Consider the following 17,086-nt stretch of genomic DNA (forward strand, 5'->3'; position numbering starts at 1 on the left):
ATAACACATGCTAGTGATGATGTGGGGAAATGGGAACTCTCACACAGCTAGTGAGAGTGGGAATTAATACTCTGAAGAGAAACTTGTCAGTTTTTGGTGAAAAGGAAGATGTCTGTCTTCCATTGCAGGTGACCCCCAAATTCTACTTCTACGTATCCCAGGAAACCTCTTACAAGTACACAGAGCTGTATATAAGGATATTCATTGCAGCACTGTCTGTAACAGCAAAATATTGGCAACATCTAAATGTTGTTCAATAGAGGAATTGATAAATGTGATATTTTTTTTTGTACAGAATATGACAGTCCTTAAACAATGAATGAATTAGCTGTTTTTGATTCAATATTGATAATCTTGAAAACATATTGTTAGATGAAAAAAGAAGGCTGCAGAACGAAGTGTGATAAATTAATATTAATTTACTATACATATAGTAGATTATAAAAACAAACTATAAGGATAAATACCAAATTAATCATCATTGTTGCCTCTGGGGAAGGAAAGAGGGGAATAAATTTGGAAAGCAGTTCGAAATAGGACCTCAATTTTACACAATGTTTTATTTATTAAAAAGTAGATTTAAGGCAAATATTTTTAAATACTGGCATTTTTTCATTCTAAGTGGTAAATGATATTGTTCTCTATAGTTTTATCTATTAAAAATGTTTTCTAATTTCAAAATATTAAAACATGACAGAATTTCTGTGGTCTTCTGAGTTAACAGGCAGAGGCTAGAGCACAAACTTACAAAAAGACTATTTTAAAAATCCTTATATTTGAGTGTGGAGGACACTATAAATTGCCCGGTCTTTCCTTCCTCTTTCCTGACAGCATCTCAGTACTAACTCCAATGTCTGAGCCCTGTTCTCAATTCAGAAATGCACACCCTTCCTGCCAGTTTGCTTCAGGAAGGCTAGCCCCAGCCCTGATTCCAGGGATGTGTCTCATTTGTCTAAATGTAATCCCATCTCCTTTGCCACTGTGATTGGTGTAGCAACTCAGTCCTGAGCTAACTAGCACATAGGCAATGATTCTGGAAAGGGCTCATGGGGGTAGGGGTGGAAAAGAAGTTTCCTTGCTATTACCGTCTTTCCCTGAAAATAAGACTGGGTCTTATATTAAGGTTTGCTCCAAAAGATGCATTAGGGCTTATGTTCAGGGGATGTCATCCTGAAAAATCATGCTAGGGCTTATTTTCCAGTTAGGTCTTATTTTCTGGGAAACACGGTAAATGAAGGCTGTTAGAAGTCAGCTTGTTGTGTCCTCAGACATTGTGGGTTGGAGATAGGATGCCAGGACCTGCTGTAGCTCTATTTGCCACCATGAGTTCACTGGTAGCCTGAAAATAAAAGCAACATGCAGGCTGGACATAACCAAAGGGATGTGAGAAGTGGAGTGAGAGCCACCAGATAAACTAACCACAAACCCTTTCCCCCTCTGGAGTTTCAGTTGGTGAGCTGATAAATGTTGTTATTATTTAATCCAATTCAAATTGGCTTTTCTATTACTTTCATCCCAAAGGCATCTAACTGATAAATTAGGCCAAGTCACAATGAGGAACCTTTCCAGACGTTTATGTTGAATTCCATCCGACTGCCTAATGCTTAGCCATAGCCCACCTGCAGATTTAGCCATAGATCATCGTCCAGTGTTGAGAGTTTTCTAGTCTAAAAGGTGGTCAGATAGGACAAATGGTACAGTATATGGAAACCATACCCTGTGGTAAAGTGCCCTCAGATCACATCAGGTGATGTAAAATATCATTTATTTCTTGCAAGTGTGACTTTGGCATTTTTGGGAGGGTCCCAGGATAAGACCCCTATAACTCAAATCTGTGTAGTGGATATAAATTCTAATTACCAAATTGGAAGTTGGAGTAATTAGGACAGACGTGGTAGCAAGCACTGAGCACTCCTTCCATCATCAATGCGATGCCCATAGCATAGAAGAGACCGAAGTGTTTGGGAATCCCATACTCCTGAAAGAAAGTAAAAAGCATGTTCAATAGAAAGACACCCCTGAGTGACACAGCCACAGGATCTGGACGCCCAAGCTTCTGGCCTCAAGAATCATAACCCATCGTCACACCATCAAGCCAGATGTCCCTTCCCGTTGCAGATCCTGTTTGGAATCATAACCCTTCCTAGCTCCCACTTCCGATTTACCCACCCTCTTCTTACCATGGCAAAGATGTCCTTGGCTTCCAGGGCTCTTCGGTGGAGAATGTCCCGGCGCAAGACTATCAGAAGGAAGAGGAAGCCCAGGAGCACGTGGCCGAGGTTACTGAGAATGTTGTTGAAGGCACTAAAGGGAGGAGAGAGAAACCATGAGAGAGTCAGGCAATCAAAGAGATTCAGAGAATGAATACACGAATTAGCAGCATTCCAAGTTTTCCACTGCTAACGTTTTTGTAAGATTTCAGGACTGGAAAATCATTCGAGATCATCTCTAAGCATCATTTTAGGATGCTTAGCCTCCTAAATGTGTCCATTTCCTTTCAAGGGTGTCCACTCCTCTTCCCTAACACCTTCCCAATCCTCTCTGGTCCCAATGGCACTGGCATGGCATGAATCCTGGGAGAGAAAGCCACTCCAAAGATGGGCAGTTTGGCCAAGTGTTTCAGCTCTACTGTGAGAGGGATTCTCATAGATGGACCCACACCATGTGTCAATACTCAGCTCTGTAACTGTAAATTTCAGGATAAGTGTCAGCTGGTCATAGCCACTGGCTTTAATTCTGGAAACTGAGGGTTGCTCAGTTCTGGAACAAGAAGCCAGGCTCCCAACTCCCAGGCAAGTGCTCTTTCCACCTCATGTTCTGGTGGCTACAGCACGGCCTTGGAGGCAGCAAGTGTGTAGGGTTCACGTTCCTGTATCACTTATAGCTGAGGGACCTTCAGCTAGTCCTTACTGTTATCAGCCTTAGCATCTTCCTCTATAAAGGGGGGTGATGATAATACTATCTTTCTCATGAGATTGTTTAATGGATTGAACGCACTAGCAGCTCATGCTCATGGATAAGTGTCATCACAGCTAGACACCTAATGACTTAAAAAACATCTCTGTCCCCTTCCTCAGCAGATTATTCTTACAAATATTTCCTGAGGCTTTACGCAGGAATGAGAGAAGCACAGCTAGTCTCAACTTCTTGATTTCATTCCTCTTTATTCTTGACTGGAGTAGTTTTCCACAGATGTTTTCGGTATGTTTAAAAACTGAAATCACAACATTGCACAGAAAGGCACCTCTCCATGCCTCATGGGCAACCAGAGAACTGGGCTTACCTTAGGACACCCAAGGGGTGAGCACAGAGGAAGTTATAGTAGCAGATGTCTTGGTTGCCAGTGACATTTACCACCTGCAAAATCAAGAGCAATAGAGGAAATGCAGCTTTTCTTTATCTCCTGAGCCCAGCCTGAAATCACACAAAGCAGACACTGCTCACAGGGATTACAGCACTCCGCAGCAGGGCTGAGTAGAGACCTGGGTCATTATCTGCCTCCTTTCCACAGCACAAGCGCATTTCCTTTAAATGCTACCATCTTGCTTTCAATTGAAATATTCTGTGTCCCCTCCCCCTCAGTAAGTGGTTTCAAGGTGGAATTCAGTTAACTAAGTTTCTTTTGTTCTCATAATAAAAGGAATATGAAAGGATGCTAACATTGGGACCTGCCTATTAGGCCTGTCATGATATGTTCCGTTATTATCGTCCCCCTTTTTAGATGAATATGGAGCTGTCCCATCTTCTGCATAGGAACGATAACCACGGGGCAGGTAGATATGAGGACGTGGGTGTTCAGTTTCCATATTTATCACCATCTCGATCATTAAGAACCTTTCCACACCACAGCGCATCGATGTCTTCTTAAAAGGCCCCAGAGTATTCAGAGAATATTTAGATTATAAACGGTGGCTCTCAAACCTCATAAAGTCTTTGTCCGCATCATGTAGTAAGTACGGAATTGGCTAAATATTATTAGATCATTGGCTCTCAGACTTGGTTGTACATTAGAGTCACTGGGAATTTAATCACTACTGATGCCTGATTTTACTCTCAGAGGCTGATCTAAATGCTGTGAGGTACAGCTTGGATCCTGGGATTTTAAAAATTCTCCAGATGACATTTATTTAATTTAAAAAGATTTTCATTAAAAATATAGCTGACACACAATATTATATTAGTTTCAGCTAATATGTTATTTAACATTTGTAGACCTAAAGAAGTGATCCCATGGTAAGTCCAGCAACCATCTGACACTGTACCATGCTATCGCAATATTATTGACTATATTCCCTATATATGTCGTACTGTTTACATCCCCATGTCGTACTGTTTACATCCCCATGACTACTTGTTTTATACCTGGAAATTTGAACCTTTTATTCCCCTTCACTTTTACCCCTCTTTTAATTTTTCAATTACAACTGACATTCAATATTAGTTTATATTAATTTCAGGTGTACAGCATAGGGTTCAGACATTTATATAATTTAAGAAGTGATCCCCCTGACTAGTCTAGTACCCACCTGGCACTATGCATAGTATTACAATATTATTGACTATATTCCTTATGCTATACCCTACATCACCATGACTACTTTGTAACAACCAATTTGTACTTAATCTCTTCCCCTTTTTCACCCACACCCCTACTCCACTCCCATCCAGCAACCATCAAAATGTTCTCTGTATCTATGAGTTTGTTTCTGTTCTTTTTTTGTTTATTTTCTTCTTTAGATTCCATTTATAAGTGAAGTCACATTGCATCTGTCCTTCTCTGTCTGACGTATTCCACTCAGCACAGTACCTTCCAGGTCCATTCATGCCACCACAGATGGCAAGAACCCATTTCTTTCCATGGCTGAGTCATATTCCACTGTATATATGTACTACGTCCTCTTTATCCATTCTTCCACGGACAGACACCCAGGCTGCCTCCACATCTTGGCCATTGTAAATAATGCTGCAATGAACATATGGATGCACAGGCCCTCTCGAAGTAGCATTTTGGGTTTCCTCGGATAATTACCTGGAAGTGGGATTACTGGATCACTGTCTCTTGTAGCCTTTGTTTTAAAGTCTATTTTGTCTGGTATGAGTATTGCTTTTCTCCTTTCCATTTTCATGAAATAACCTTTTCCATCCCTTTTTTTTCTGTCTGTGTGTGTCTTTCAATCTGAAGTGAGTCTCTTGTAGACAGCATATATAAGGGTTTTGTTTTCTTACTGATTCAACCCTCCTATGTCTTTTGATTGGAGCATTTAATCCATTTACATGGAAAGTAATTATTGATAGATAGATATGTAGCCATTGCCATTTTATTATTCATAACTTATGAATAATAAATTATTTGATTATAAATAATTTGATATTTTTTTTTCCATCTTAAAAAAGTGCCTATAACACTTCTTGTAATACTGATTTGGTGATGATGGCCTCCTTTAATGTTTTCTTGTCTGGAAGCTCTGTATCTGTCCTTTGATTTTAAATGATAGCCTTGCTGGGTAGAGTACCCTTCATTGTAGGTCCTTGCTTTTTATCATATTGAATATTTTGTGCCAATCCTTTATGGCCTGCAAAATTTCTGTGGAGAAATCAGCTGACAATCTTATGGGGCTTTCTTGTAAGTTACTAGTTGCCTTTCTCTTGCTGCCTTTTGTTTTTAACCTTTGCCATTTTAATTATAATGTGTCTTGGTGTGGGCCTGTTTGGGTTCATCTTGTTTGGGACTCTCTGTGTTTTCTGCTACCTTATCTTCCAAATCATTGATTTGATCCTCTGCTTCATCTAGTCTACTGGTGATTCCTTTTGGTGCAGTCTTCATTTCAGTTATTGTAGTCTTCACTTCTGACTGTATTTTTTTTATGCCTTCTATGTCCTTTTTTATGCTTCCTATCTCTTTGTTGAAGTTCTCACTCAGTTTCTTGAGCATCCTTATAACCATTGTTTTGAATTCTGTATCTGGTAGGTTATTTGCTTCCTTGTTTAGTTCTGTTTCTGGAATTTTCTTTTGTTCTTTCATGTGGGATGTATTTCTGTTTCCTCATTTTGGCTGCCTCTCTGTTTATTTCTATGTATTAGGTAGCTCTGCTATGTCTCCCAGTCTTGGACGGGTGGCCTTATGTAGTAGATACCCTGTGGGACCCTGGCACAGTCTCCCTGGTCACCTGCTCCAGGAGTGTCCCTTGTGTAGGTTGTGTGTGCCCTCCTGTTATAGTAGAGGCTTGATTGCTATTGGCACATCAGTGGTTGGGATTGGCCCTTAGGCTGATTGGCTGTGGGGTTTGGCCTGTGTTAAAGTTGGAGGCATATAGGATAGGACACATTGCAAACAGAGGATGGCAACCACCAGTACCAGGCTTGGGGTACCTCCACAAAAGGTCCGGATACACCAGGCCTGCTGCCATCTGCTGGCTCCCTTAAGGTTCAGCCACCGGTAAAGCCTCATGCGATACTCAAGTTGGGTGAGGCAGGATCTCAGGGAGTCAAAAGAGTGGGAAGAGTTGTGGTCACCAGGTTAACGTAGACTCTGGTTTGGTTACAGTGCTGAGCCTAGAGCTACTCAGCAAAAGTCTCAGAGCACACCAAGACCAGTTGCTGCCCACTTGGGGCCCATGGATTCTGACAGTTCTCCAAGAAAGAGTGCAATGCAGAGGGGGAATGACTGCTCTTATAGAAAGTGACTCCAACATTGGAGGTGTTGGGTAGGGCTGAGTCAACAGGGTAGAGCAGCTGAGCTCACCAGACCAATCAGATTTAGATTTGGCCTGTAGAGGCGGGCTCAACACAGCAAAGATGCTGCCCGCCTGCAGGCTGCAAGGGAGCAGGACCACACACAGAGGGAAAATGCCGACTGTCCTCCAGCCCTGCCCCGAAGCCACACACTTCAGTTTGCCCCCTGCATGCCTCCAATGCTCCCTGAGTCATTGTTCCTCTGCTGGAGTCTAGGGTGAGTGCCGGTGAGTGAAAGAGTCTGTGAGTGGGCCATTTAAGAAGACATTTGGGTTTCCCACAGCCTTCTGTCCCACCTGGATGGTCAGAATCTCCACTGTTTTTCACAGCCAGATATGGTAGCTCCTCTTCCTGACACCAGTACTCTGGGCTGGGGAGGCTGGTGTGAGGTTGGGGTCTCTTGCTCCTCTAGGGGAAACCTCCATGGCTGAGATATCCCTCCCTGTTCTCAACTGCCACATGGAGGTTTGGGGCCAGCCCATTTTGCGTCTTCACTCCTACGAGTCTTGACGTGGCATCTTCTTTATATCCTTAGTTATAAAACTCTGTTCAGCCAGACTTCAGATGGTTCTCCAGGTTGGTTGTTTTATAATTTAGTTGTTACTTTAATGTGTTCATGGAAGGAAGCAGCCACTGTGTTTATTTACTCTGTCATTTTGGATCTCTCCTCCCCAGATGATTTTAATTCATAGTAAAGTTTGAGAGTCACTGCATCAGAAATACCTTCAGCCTGATGCTACTCTAAATCGGCTTTCTCATGTAGAATAAATCTTAGAGAACGTCACTTAAGTGACTTGGACCCTAAGGTTCTATGAAGGAGTGGGGGTATTCTCAAGCTTTCCTTATTATTTTTGTTCTTTTGTTTTTCTTTATTTTAGATTTAAAAAATTTTTAAAAATATTTGATTAGTTTTGCGAAGCTGTTTTTACTTTTACAAAAAAATTTCCCCTTAATGAGAGGGCACAGGCTAAAATAGACATCAGATTTCTTTGTTTAGGTCTGGAACTTCATTTACTCTGCTCATTATCTCATGATGATAAAAAGTTCAAACTGATAAATAATAGACAAAATTGATAGATACCATGACTAAATGAGTGCAAGGTAATAATTTCAGATTGGTAGACAAAATAATACAACTGGTCCCAAGTCCCTCTGTGATAAAACAGTTTGGAACTAGATTTAAAGGTCAGTCATAAATGAAATAACGGAGAAGTCCAATTGGAACACAAATGGGAAATTAATCCTTGGACTGACTCCAAGTTATGCCTCTCTGTAAGTCACATCAAAGATCTTTCCCTGCAGTATGGAAGCTTGGATTCTGGGGTTTAAGGAAACACTTACTGTCTGGTAGGTGATGACCAGCTGGATCACAGGTAGTGCATAAAACACAGCAATAGTGATGATATTCCTGTACAGGTAGAAAGAACCGGAAATAGTTGTTTCCAAATTAACAATGGAATCTTTGCTCAATTTTTTTAAAAAAAGAATGGTTCCACCTCATAACTCCCTAGTCAACTTGCAAAAGCAATTAGAAATTTATTAAGGGGCTCCTGTTTTTCCAGTCATTTGTAAGACAATGTGAATAATACTTGCTTCTGATTTAACCAAGTTATTAATGATAGCCTATCTCTTAAGGATGTTGTTAGATTAAAAGTGAGCAGAGTGTAAACAATGGGATTTGGCTCACATGAAGGGATGTAATTCTCTTAGATGCCTCTTAGTTCCAAAGTGATGGCCCCACTTTGAAATTCCATGTGGCCCCATTGTCCCTTGATTTCCTCTAATATCTGTATCCAATTAAAGGGAAACCTTCCAGAGAAAAGAATGGGAAGAGCGATCACAGCATCAACCTGAGGTTTCTGAGGGGAGGAAGGGGTCCCTGACAGGCAGCTCAGCCTCTCAGCTTGAAAGGATGCTGCATCTGTGTGTTTGACCATCGCAGGGCCTGTCTATTTGTCATTGGCTGGTGGTATCATGTCCTCTCAAGGTAGTTTCCAGCTACTCTGAGATGCCCTACGCATCTAGTCCCTGAAATCACTGTTCAAGAGCAAGGCCTGATGAGGTTGCAATTTAGCATGTCTCATGGAAGGTAGTGACATTAATGTTATTGTTACATCATCCTTCTGAAAGAGGATTTAGTGTGCTATCTAAACATATGAGATTCTACTGCAACTCTTATTTTTTCTTTGTATTTATTTAATTTAGGGCTGGTTGCCTTTTGTAGTTTATTTTTGTTCTTCCTATGGAATGTGTCATGGATCCTTGAAACACCTATACCGTGCCTCATTAAACACTGAAACCCGTGGCATAAGTGACTGTGACATACAAAGAAAACTTTAATTTTACTAAAGAGAACTATGGTCCTCCTGGTTATCTACTCACCAAAAATAAATCTTATATTTTTTGCTGACAATTCTCCGGTCCTTTCTGGATAGATCTGACAGGTAAAGGAACATCTGGGAGGCCCAATAAAAAGAGAATACAAAAACTGTATTTTTTTTTTTTTTTGCATAAGGTACAAAAGAGAGATTTACAAATTTTAATTCTACCCCTCACTAGGGATTAAAATTACTTAACAAAACTTTTCTTAATTTTGCTTTTCCCTGGATACCTTAACAAAAATCCTAGTATTTCCCTTGGAATATTAAGAATTGGCTGATGTGGGAAAACTATTGGGGGTTGAATGCTTCTTATATCTCAAGAATTGACTTCGCAGTTTTGAGAGATGTCCACTGTGTGGTTCTTGAATTATAGGATTGAAACCATGCAGTTTACCTTCACCTCCCTTATTGGATACAACATGGTATAATAAATATGTACTAGAAAGAAACGAGCTTTACTTCTCAAGGATGATATGTACTGAACCAGACATTTTTTCTAGCTATACCCCTCCATGAATCTTTTCTTCCATCTGGTTGGATCCCTGCCTCCTTTACTGTCCACAAGCAGCCATTTCAGACCCTGAGAGTATTTTAATGCTTTTCTCTTTCATACTCTCATTTTCTTTCTCAAGAAAGAAGTGCTAGTTGGAGTATTGCTTTTAGTCTGTAGTTATACTTTATCTAAAAAGCCTCTGGGAAATTTGACTTCTCCTGAATGGAAAAAAAAAGAAAAGAAAAGAAACTAAAGCATTGTTGAAGTTGTATTCAACTGCGGAACTTTCTGCCCTCTCAGAGAGTATGGCCAGGCAGAGGTACCTTGGTCCGGATGACGTTCTTATCACTCTCAATGTCTGGCATGGTGTCGAAGTCACTTTCCTCCACGGAGCTGTCTGTGTCGGACTGGCATGGCTGCCCACCATCAGAGGAGGACATCTGCCTGCCAGGACTGGAACTTGACTCGTCTGAAACAGAGAACACTCGTCTGCCTTCCAAAGCCAAGAAGAACGCATGGAGTCCATTCTTCACAGAAAAAAGCACCATGCTGACTCATTCTTGAAAATGTTGTGTTGGTAAAAACTAACTCCTTACCCACGACACATGATTTTCCTTTCACTCCCTCCTCAGCAGATTTTTAATTTTCTTCATCTCCTATTTTTATATTTAAATTCTCTATTTCTAGGGCTGAATACATATTAAGAATATAAAGGCATCTTTTCTGTTAACTATTAGATGCAAAACCAATATGCTATATTTCATGTTTCATATTTTAAAATATGAACATAAATATATAAACATACTCATGCACATATGTATAGCATCTACCACATATACGTATAAGCACACACGTATTCAGCAGCTATGCATGGCTTGTGGATAGAGTATTTGTACACAGAAATCCCCCACATGCCACGTCTATGATTACATAAAGAAAACAACATTCTCAGGAAGAAGAATCCTTGTGTTCCTGCGAATGTTTCCCAGAGCAGATGGGAATTTGTGTAGCTTGATGAGCCCATGAGCCGAGCCTACCTTCTGCTTTATTTCTTCTGTTCAGATGGTTAAAAAACAAAAAACAAAAAAACAACCCTTTTCTGGCAGAGCCAGAAATAAGCTGCCTGCACTGAGCCCATATGCTTCTCAAAGTCAAAGAATAATGGGGCAGGAATACAGGATTCCCAGTCCCCCTGCACTGACATTTGAAGGTGCACTGTTCATAGGCCTGTAAGCATCACGGAAGTGCATGGAAGCATCTAGGCATTCCTACTCTAACAAGACGGGGCTAGGAAGTCTCTTCCTTTCAGGCCACGTAATGAACACTGAGGGCTGCCCTCTGAATGACCGGGTGGCAGTGAGCAGGTTCAGTTATGAAGTTAGCCAGAATGAAAGATGGTTAGGCTTCAGCCATGTTCACCTGCAGCACAGCTTTAGTCTTCTCATGGCCCTTACTCCACTGAAACCTGAGAATGAAACAGCTCGTCAGTTGAGGTTGGGCTCTCTGACAGGAGACTCTGACACATCTTGCATGTCCTCAAGTCAGGCTGGGTATGAAAAAAATCCCCGTGGGGGTCTGGGGAGTTGATGGCAACCATTGTAGGGAATTCTGCTCATGTGTGGCTAGCAGATCCAAGAAACAGAATAATCGAACTGGAGAAAGTTAGAACTGGAAGGAACCTTTCAGATCATCCAACTAATTCATGGTATAAAGGCAATACAATCTTATGTGATGACTGTGTTGCCTACTCTCTCAGTTAGTAGTGGCTGGAGGCCCCTTTGTATCCTATTCTCTCGAGAATGAGGAAACACTTCTAATTCCAATGAATGGACTCATTGTAGGAAATACCTATTGCTCCATAATTGCTCCCTTCAGGGGTGCTGGCAGCAATGGGATGTGACACCGCCATATTTCCAGAACCTGTTAAAAAGAAAAAGAAAGAAGCGTATACTTTATGTCCAGTTGCTAAAACAAAAGAACACAATTTTAAGCAGTTTGAATCATCAGGCCACAATACTTTATATTTGATTTTATATTCACTTTAACATAGGAGTCAGCAAACTATGATCTGTGGGCCAAATCTAGCTTGCCACCTGTTTTTTGTATGGCCCTTGAATTGAATGGTTTTTAAATTTTTAAAAGGTTGGGGAAAACAATCAAAAGAAGAATAATATTTCACAACAGGTAAAATATTGTATGAAATTCAAATTTCAGTATTCACATGTAAAGTTCTATCGAAACAGTCACACTCATTTAGGTACATCTGTGGCTGCTTTTGGCTGTATTGGCAGAGTTGAGCAGCTGTGACAGAGACTATGTGGCTGCCAAAGCCTAAACTATTTACTATTTGATACGTTAGAAAAAAAAAAAAATTGTTGATTCCCTCCTGACGGTATTGCAGAATCACAAGAACAAAGGAGCATGGGTCCTGAAAACACTGTGGGGAAGGCCACCACTGAACAGAAACACCAGAAATCAACTTCTATGATTAAGGGACTGTTATTTGGAGGTTTATTTCTCATTGCAGTCAGCAGTTCCCTCACCACAGGCAGGATAAGCCCCGATAGGAAGGAAATCACTGCACTCCTTGGAGCAATAAATGATGACAACATGAGCTGAGGATGTGGAGGAAGACGGGTTATTTTGAGGGATGTTTAGGAGGTAAAATAGGCGTATCTGTTGCGAAAGGTTTGTTGGCTGTGAGAGAAAAATAGATTAGAAGATAATGTTCCTCAAACTTTTCCAAGGAAGAACTTATAACAGGGCGAGTGAACTCATTCTTCTGAGAGACTGGGGGTGTCATCTGGAGCCACCCCACCACAAGCATCACAGAAAAATATCTCCCAACCTTCTCATTGGTTATTAGGCAAGATGCTATCCCATTGAGTTTATCCATCTGTGAGACTTGAGTGGAGCTGAACAAAGAGAGAATCACAAATGAGCAGATAACCAGGCAGTTTCTCTGACTTCGTACCACTGTATTTCAGGAGTCACACTCATCTTCGGAAATGCCTAAGAGTGTTTCTTCACTGCCTCCTGAGCTTTGCCAAAATTCTGGGATGTAGTCGGGCTGGTGGGAATTTCTTATTGAAATCTTCCTTCTGAGAGATGAGCTTGCTTGCATCACAATACAAGCAAAATGTCTGTGAATTAACTTATCAGTCTCTTGTACTATTACAGGGAAATATATTTTCAGTGAAAACAAATAACTGAGAAAATTCTTTAATATCCTCACTGTAAATATATTTCCATTTCTTCATTGAAAATATAGTTCATTATAGTTAACATTAATGCTACAGTGTGTAACACATGTGAAAAATCTTAAAGCCTCAAACGATACGTTGTTTGTCACAGTGAACCCTCTTCATCCAGCTCTCTAACTTCATTTCCACTGGTGGGCAGTAAAAACATTCAGTTTTGCAAACTAACTTTGCAGGCTTTATCGTTTTTTACTCTTTGTGTGTCCATTCATTTCCTCTATGAAAAAAAAAAAAATTAAATCCCAAGTTCAAAATATTTAGCCAGATGATGAGAGACAAATCTGATGGCCTTGGAGACTCAGTTTCGTTCCTCACGTTGGTAGCTTAGCCAAGAGTTGGCTCAGCTGGCCAGCAACACAGTGGGCTCATGCAGCATTCTGGGCAGGCAGGGCTGTTCCCAGGGACCTCAGAATGCAGGCTCCCTGTCATTGTTCCTAGGCTTGGAGATCCCTTGATACATTTCTTATTATTTAAAGAAAGTAGATGTTCCCTGGCCTTTATTGGGTTCATTCATAATAAACATGCAACATGGTGTCAACACCATCTATGCTTGCCATCCAACTTCAAAGCAAAGAAACAGGTTATTTTCAGACTCTTAAGTATGAGAGATTAAATCTTTTGAGCACAGTAACAGTGTTAATGGAAGATGTTGTCTACAATGTGACTGACTCTTTTTGACTTAGGACAGATGTTGTCATAGTTACAGCTTACAGTTTCTGCTGTTTCTCTTCTGCTGCTACTATTGACTATAACAAGTACTAATACTATTACCATCACCACTAGTACTACTACTATTACTAATGCTCCTGTTACTATTACTACAACTGCAGTTGCTGCTGCTGCTACTACTAGTACTATCATTATTACTAGCTACTGTTTATTGAAAACCTACTGTGTGTAAGACATTCTTCTGAGTTCTTCATAAGAATTTTAATTTTTCAAGAACTTATGTGGTGGGTACTATTTTTTTTTTGACTCAGTTTTTTTTGACATTCAACATTATTTTTTATTAATTTCAGGTGTACAGCATAGTGGTTAGACCTTTATATAATTTAAGAAGTGATCCCCCTAACTAGTACTCACCTGGCGCTATGCATAGTTATTACCACATCATTGACTATATTCTCTATGCTTTACTTTACATCCCCATGACTATTTTGTAACTACCAATTAGTATTTCTTAATCCTTTCCCCTTTTACACACACCCTAATCCCCCTCCTATCTGACAACCATCAAAATGTTCTCTTTATCTATCAATTTGTTTCTGTTTTGTTTGTTTATTTTGTTCTTTAGATTCCACTTATAAGTGAAATCATATGACATTTGTCTTTTGCTGTCTGACTTACTACACTCAGCACAAATATCCTCCAGGTCCATCCATGTTGTTGCAGATGGCAAGATTTCATTCTTTTTTATGGCTGAGTAATATTCCATTGTATATATGTACCACCTATTCTTTTTTTAAAAAATTAGTTTCAGGTGCACAAAACAAAGTAATACTTAGACGTTATTATTTATATCCCTCACACTGTGTCAACCCTTGTCCCCCCATCCACTATCCTCTGACATTACACACAGCCATTACATTTCCACTGTCTCTATTCCTAATGCTGTACTCCACTTCTTGTAAGTATCATATATATATGAATATATATATATATGTATAAACTTGTAGTTGACATTGATTATTGTTCAGCTTCAGCTTCAGGTGTACAGTGCAGTGATTAGGCATCTACACCATCCCTGACGTGGTCTCCCTAATGAGACAAGTGTCCATCGGATACCCTACAAAATCTTTACAACATTATTGATTACATTCCCCAAATTAACTTTTGTAACCCCGTGGCAATCTTGTGGTTACTGATTGCTTTCTAATCCCCTCACCTTCCCCCTTATCCCCACCCCACCTCCCATCTAGCAACCCTCAGTTTTTCCTCTATGTCTTTAAAACTGTTTCTGATTAGTTCATTCACTTATTCTCTTCTTTAGATTCCACATATAAGTGAGATTATACGGTATTTGTCTTTCTCTGTCTGACTTATTTCACTTAACATAATGTTCTCGAGGTCCATCTATGTTGTTGCAAATGGTAATATTTCTTTCTTCTTTATGGCTGCGTAATAGTCCATTGTATAAATGTACCATAGTTTCTTAATCCAGTCACCTACCGATGGGCATTTCGGTTGCTTTCATGTCTTGGCTATTGTGTATAGTGCTGCAATAAACATAGGAGTGCATAAATTTTTTTGAATTAGAATTTTGGATTTCTCCGGAGCGATACCTAGGAGTGGAATTGCTGGATCATAAGGTAGTTCCATTTTCAGATTTTTGCGATACCTCCATACTGTTTTCCATAGTGGCTGCACCAATCTGCAATCCCACCAACAGTGCACAAGGGTTCCCTTTTCTCCACATCCTCGCCAGCACTTGTTGTTTGTTGATTTATTGATGATAGCCATTCTGCCCGGAGTGAGGTGGTATCTCATTGTGGTTTTTATTGCATTTCTCTGATAGTTAGTGAGTTTGATCATTTCTTCATATGTCTGTTTGCCATATGTATGTCCTTTTTAGAAAAATGTTTCTTTAAGTCCTCTGCCCATTTTTTAATTGGGTTGCTTGTTTTTTTGGAGTTGAGTTGAGGTTTTTTTCTTTGTTTTTTTTTTTTTTTATAAATTTGTGATATTAACCCCTTATCGGATATGTCATTTGTACCACCTATTCTTTATTCAATCATCCTTTCAGGGACACCCAGTTTGCCTTCATATCTTGGCCATTGTAAATAATACTGAGCACATGAATGAGCACAACCCCTTGAAGTAGCATTTTGGGTTTCTTTGGATAAATACCCAGAAGTGGGATTACTAAATCCTTCTTTGTCTCTTGTTGTAGTCTTTGTTTTAAAGTCTATTTTGTCTGGTAAACGTATGGTTACCCCAGCTTTTTGTTTGTTTGTTTGTTTTCATTTTTATGAAATATCTTTTTCCATTCTTTTACTTTCAGTCTGCATGTGTCTTTCAATCTGAAGTGAGTCTCTTATAGGCAGCATATGTAAGGGTCTTATTCGTTTATCCACTCAGCCCCCTTAGCTTTGGAGTGGAGCATTTAATCCATTTACATTTAAAGTAATTCTTGATAGGTATGCAGTTATTGCCATTTTATTATTCATATCTATTTATTTAGTCCTAAAGAAGTTCCTCTAAGTTTCCTTGTAATACTTGTTTGGTGTTGATAAACTCCTTTAGTTTTGTCTGATCTGGGAAGCTCTTTATCTGTCCCTTGATTCTAAATGATAGCTTTGCTAGGTAGTGTAATCTTGGTTGTAGGTCCTTGGTTTTCATCACATTGAATATTTTGTGCCAATCCCTCTGGCCTGAAAAGTTTCTGTTGAGAAATCAGCTGACAGTCTTATGGGAGTTCCCTTGTGGGTAATTAAGTAATTTTCTCTTGCTGCTTTTAAGATTCTCTCTTTGTCTTTAACCTTTGGCATCTTAATTATGATGTGTCTTGGTCTGGGCCTCTTTGGGTTCATCCTGTTTAGGACTCTCTGTGCTTCCTGGGCTTGTATATCTATTTCCTTTGCCAGGTTAGGGAAGTTTTCTGTCATTATTTCTTCAAATAGGTTTTTAATTCCTTGCTCTCTCTCTTCTCCTTCTGTTACTCCTGTGATGTGAATGTTGCTATGCTTGATGTTGTCCCAGAGACCCCTTAAACTCTCCTCATTTTTTTTGATTCTTTTTTGCTGTTCTGATTGCGTGTTTTCTGCTATATTATCTTCTAAATTGCTGATTCAATCCTCTGCTTCATCTAATCTACTGTTGATTCCCTGTAATGTATTCTTCATTTTTGTTAGTGTATTTTTTATTTATGACTGGTTCTTTTTTATGTTTTCTATCTCCATTTTTATGTTTCCTATCTCTTTGTTGACATTCTCCCTGAGATCATTGAGCATCCTTATAACCAGTGATTGTAACTATGCATCTGGTAGATTGCTTTTCTCCATTTTACTTGTTATTATTTTTTTTTCTGGAGTTTTGTGCTGTTCTTTCATTTGGGACATGTTCTTTGTCTCCCCATTTTGGCTACTTCCCTGTGTTTGTTTCTATGTATTAGTTAGGGCTGCTGTGTCTCCCAGTCTTCATAGAGTGACCTTATGTAGTGGGTGTGCTGTGGAGCCTAGTGGCACAGTCTTCATGGTCACTTGAGTGGTGCACTCCAGGTA

General features: G+C 39.8%; 1 protein-coding gene across 6 annotated transcripts in view; it reads right to left on the reverse strand.

The window, feature by feature from the left end:
• The window catches only part of SIDT1 (SID1 transmembrane family member 1), an 88,423-nt gene that overhangs the window by 13,716 nt on the left and 57,621 nt on the right, over positions 1–17,086 (reverse strand). For all 6 annotated transcript variants that reach the window (XR_012496291.1, XM_074331830.1, XM_074331829.1 and 3 more), the window contains 7 exons: positions 11,455–11,526; positions 9,930–10,075; positions 9,115–9,188; positions 8,074–8,140; positions 3,284–3,357; positions 2,181–2,304; positions 1,861–1,978 (listed from right to left, as the gene is read on the reverse strand). Coding sequence is in view for 5 of the 6 variants with exons in the window: in XM_074331830.1 (XP_074187931.1) it covers positions 1,861–1,978; positions 2,181–2,304; positions 3,284–3,357; positions 8,074–8,140; positions 9,115–9,188; positions 9,930–10,075; positions 11,455–11,526 (675 nt within the window). In the remaining variant the exon portion in view is untranslated. The remainder of the gene's footprint in view (positions 1–1,860; positions 1,979–2,180; positions 2,305–3,283; positions 3,358–8,073; positions 8,141–9,114; positions 9,189–9,929; positions 10,076–11,454; positions 11,527–17,086) is intronic.

Source organism: Rhinolophus sinicus, linkage group LG01, assembly GCF_036562045.2.
Source record: "Rhinolophus sinicus isolate RSC01 linkage group LG01, ASM3656204v1, whole genome shotgun sequence".
NCBI classification, from domain to species: Eukaryota; Metazoa; Chordata; class Mammalia; order Chiroptera; family Rhinolophidae; genus Rhinolophus; species Rhinolophus sinicus.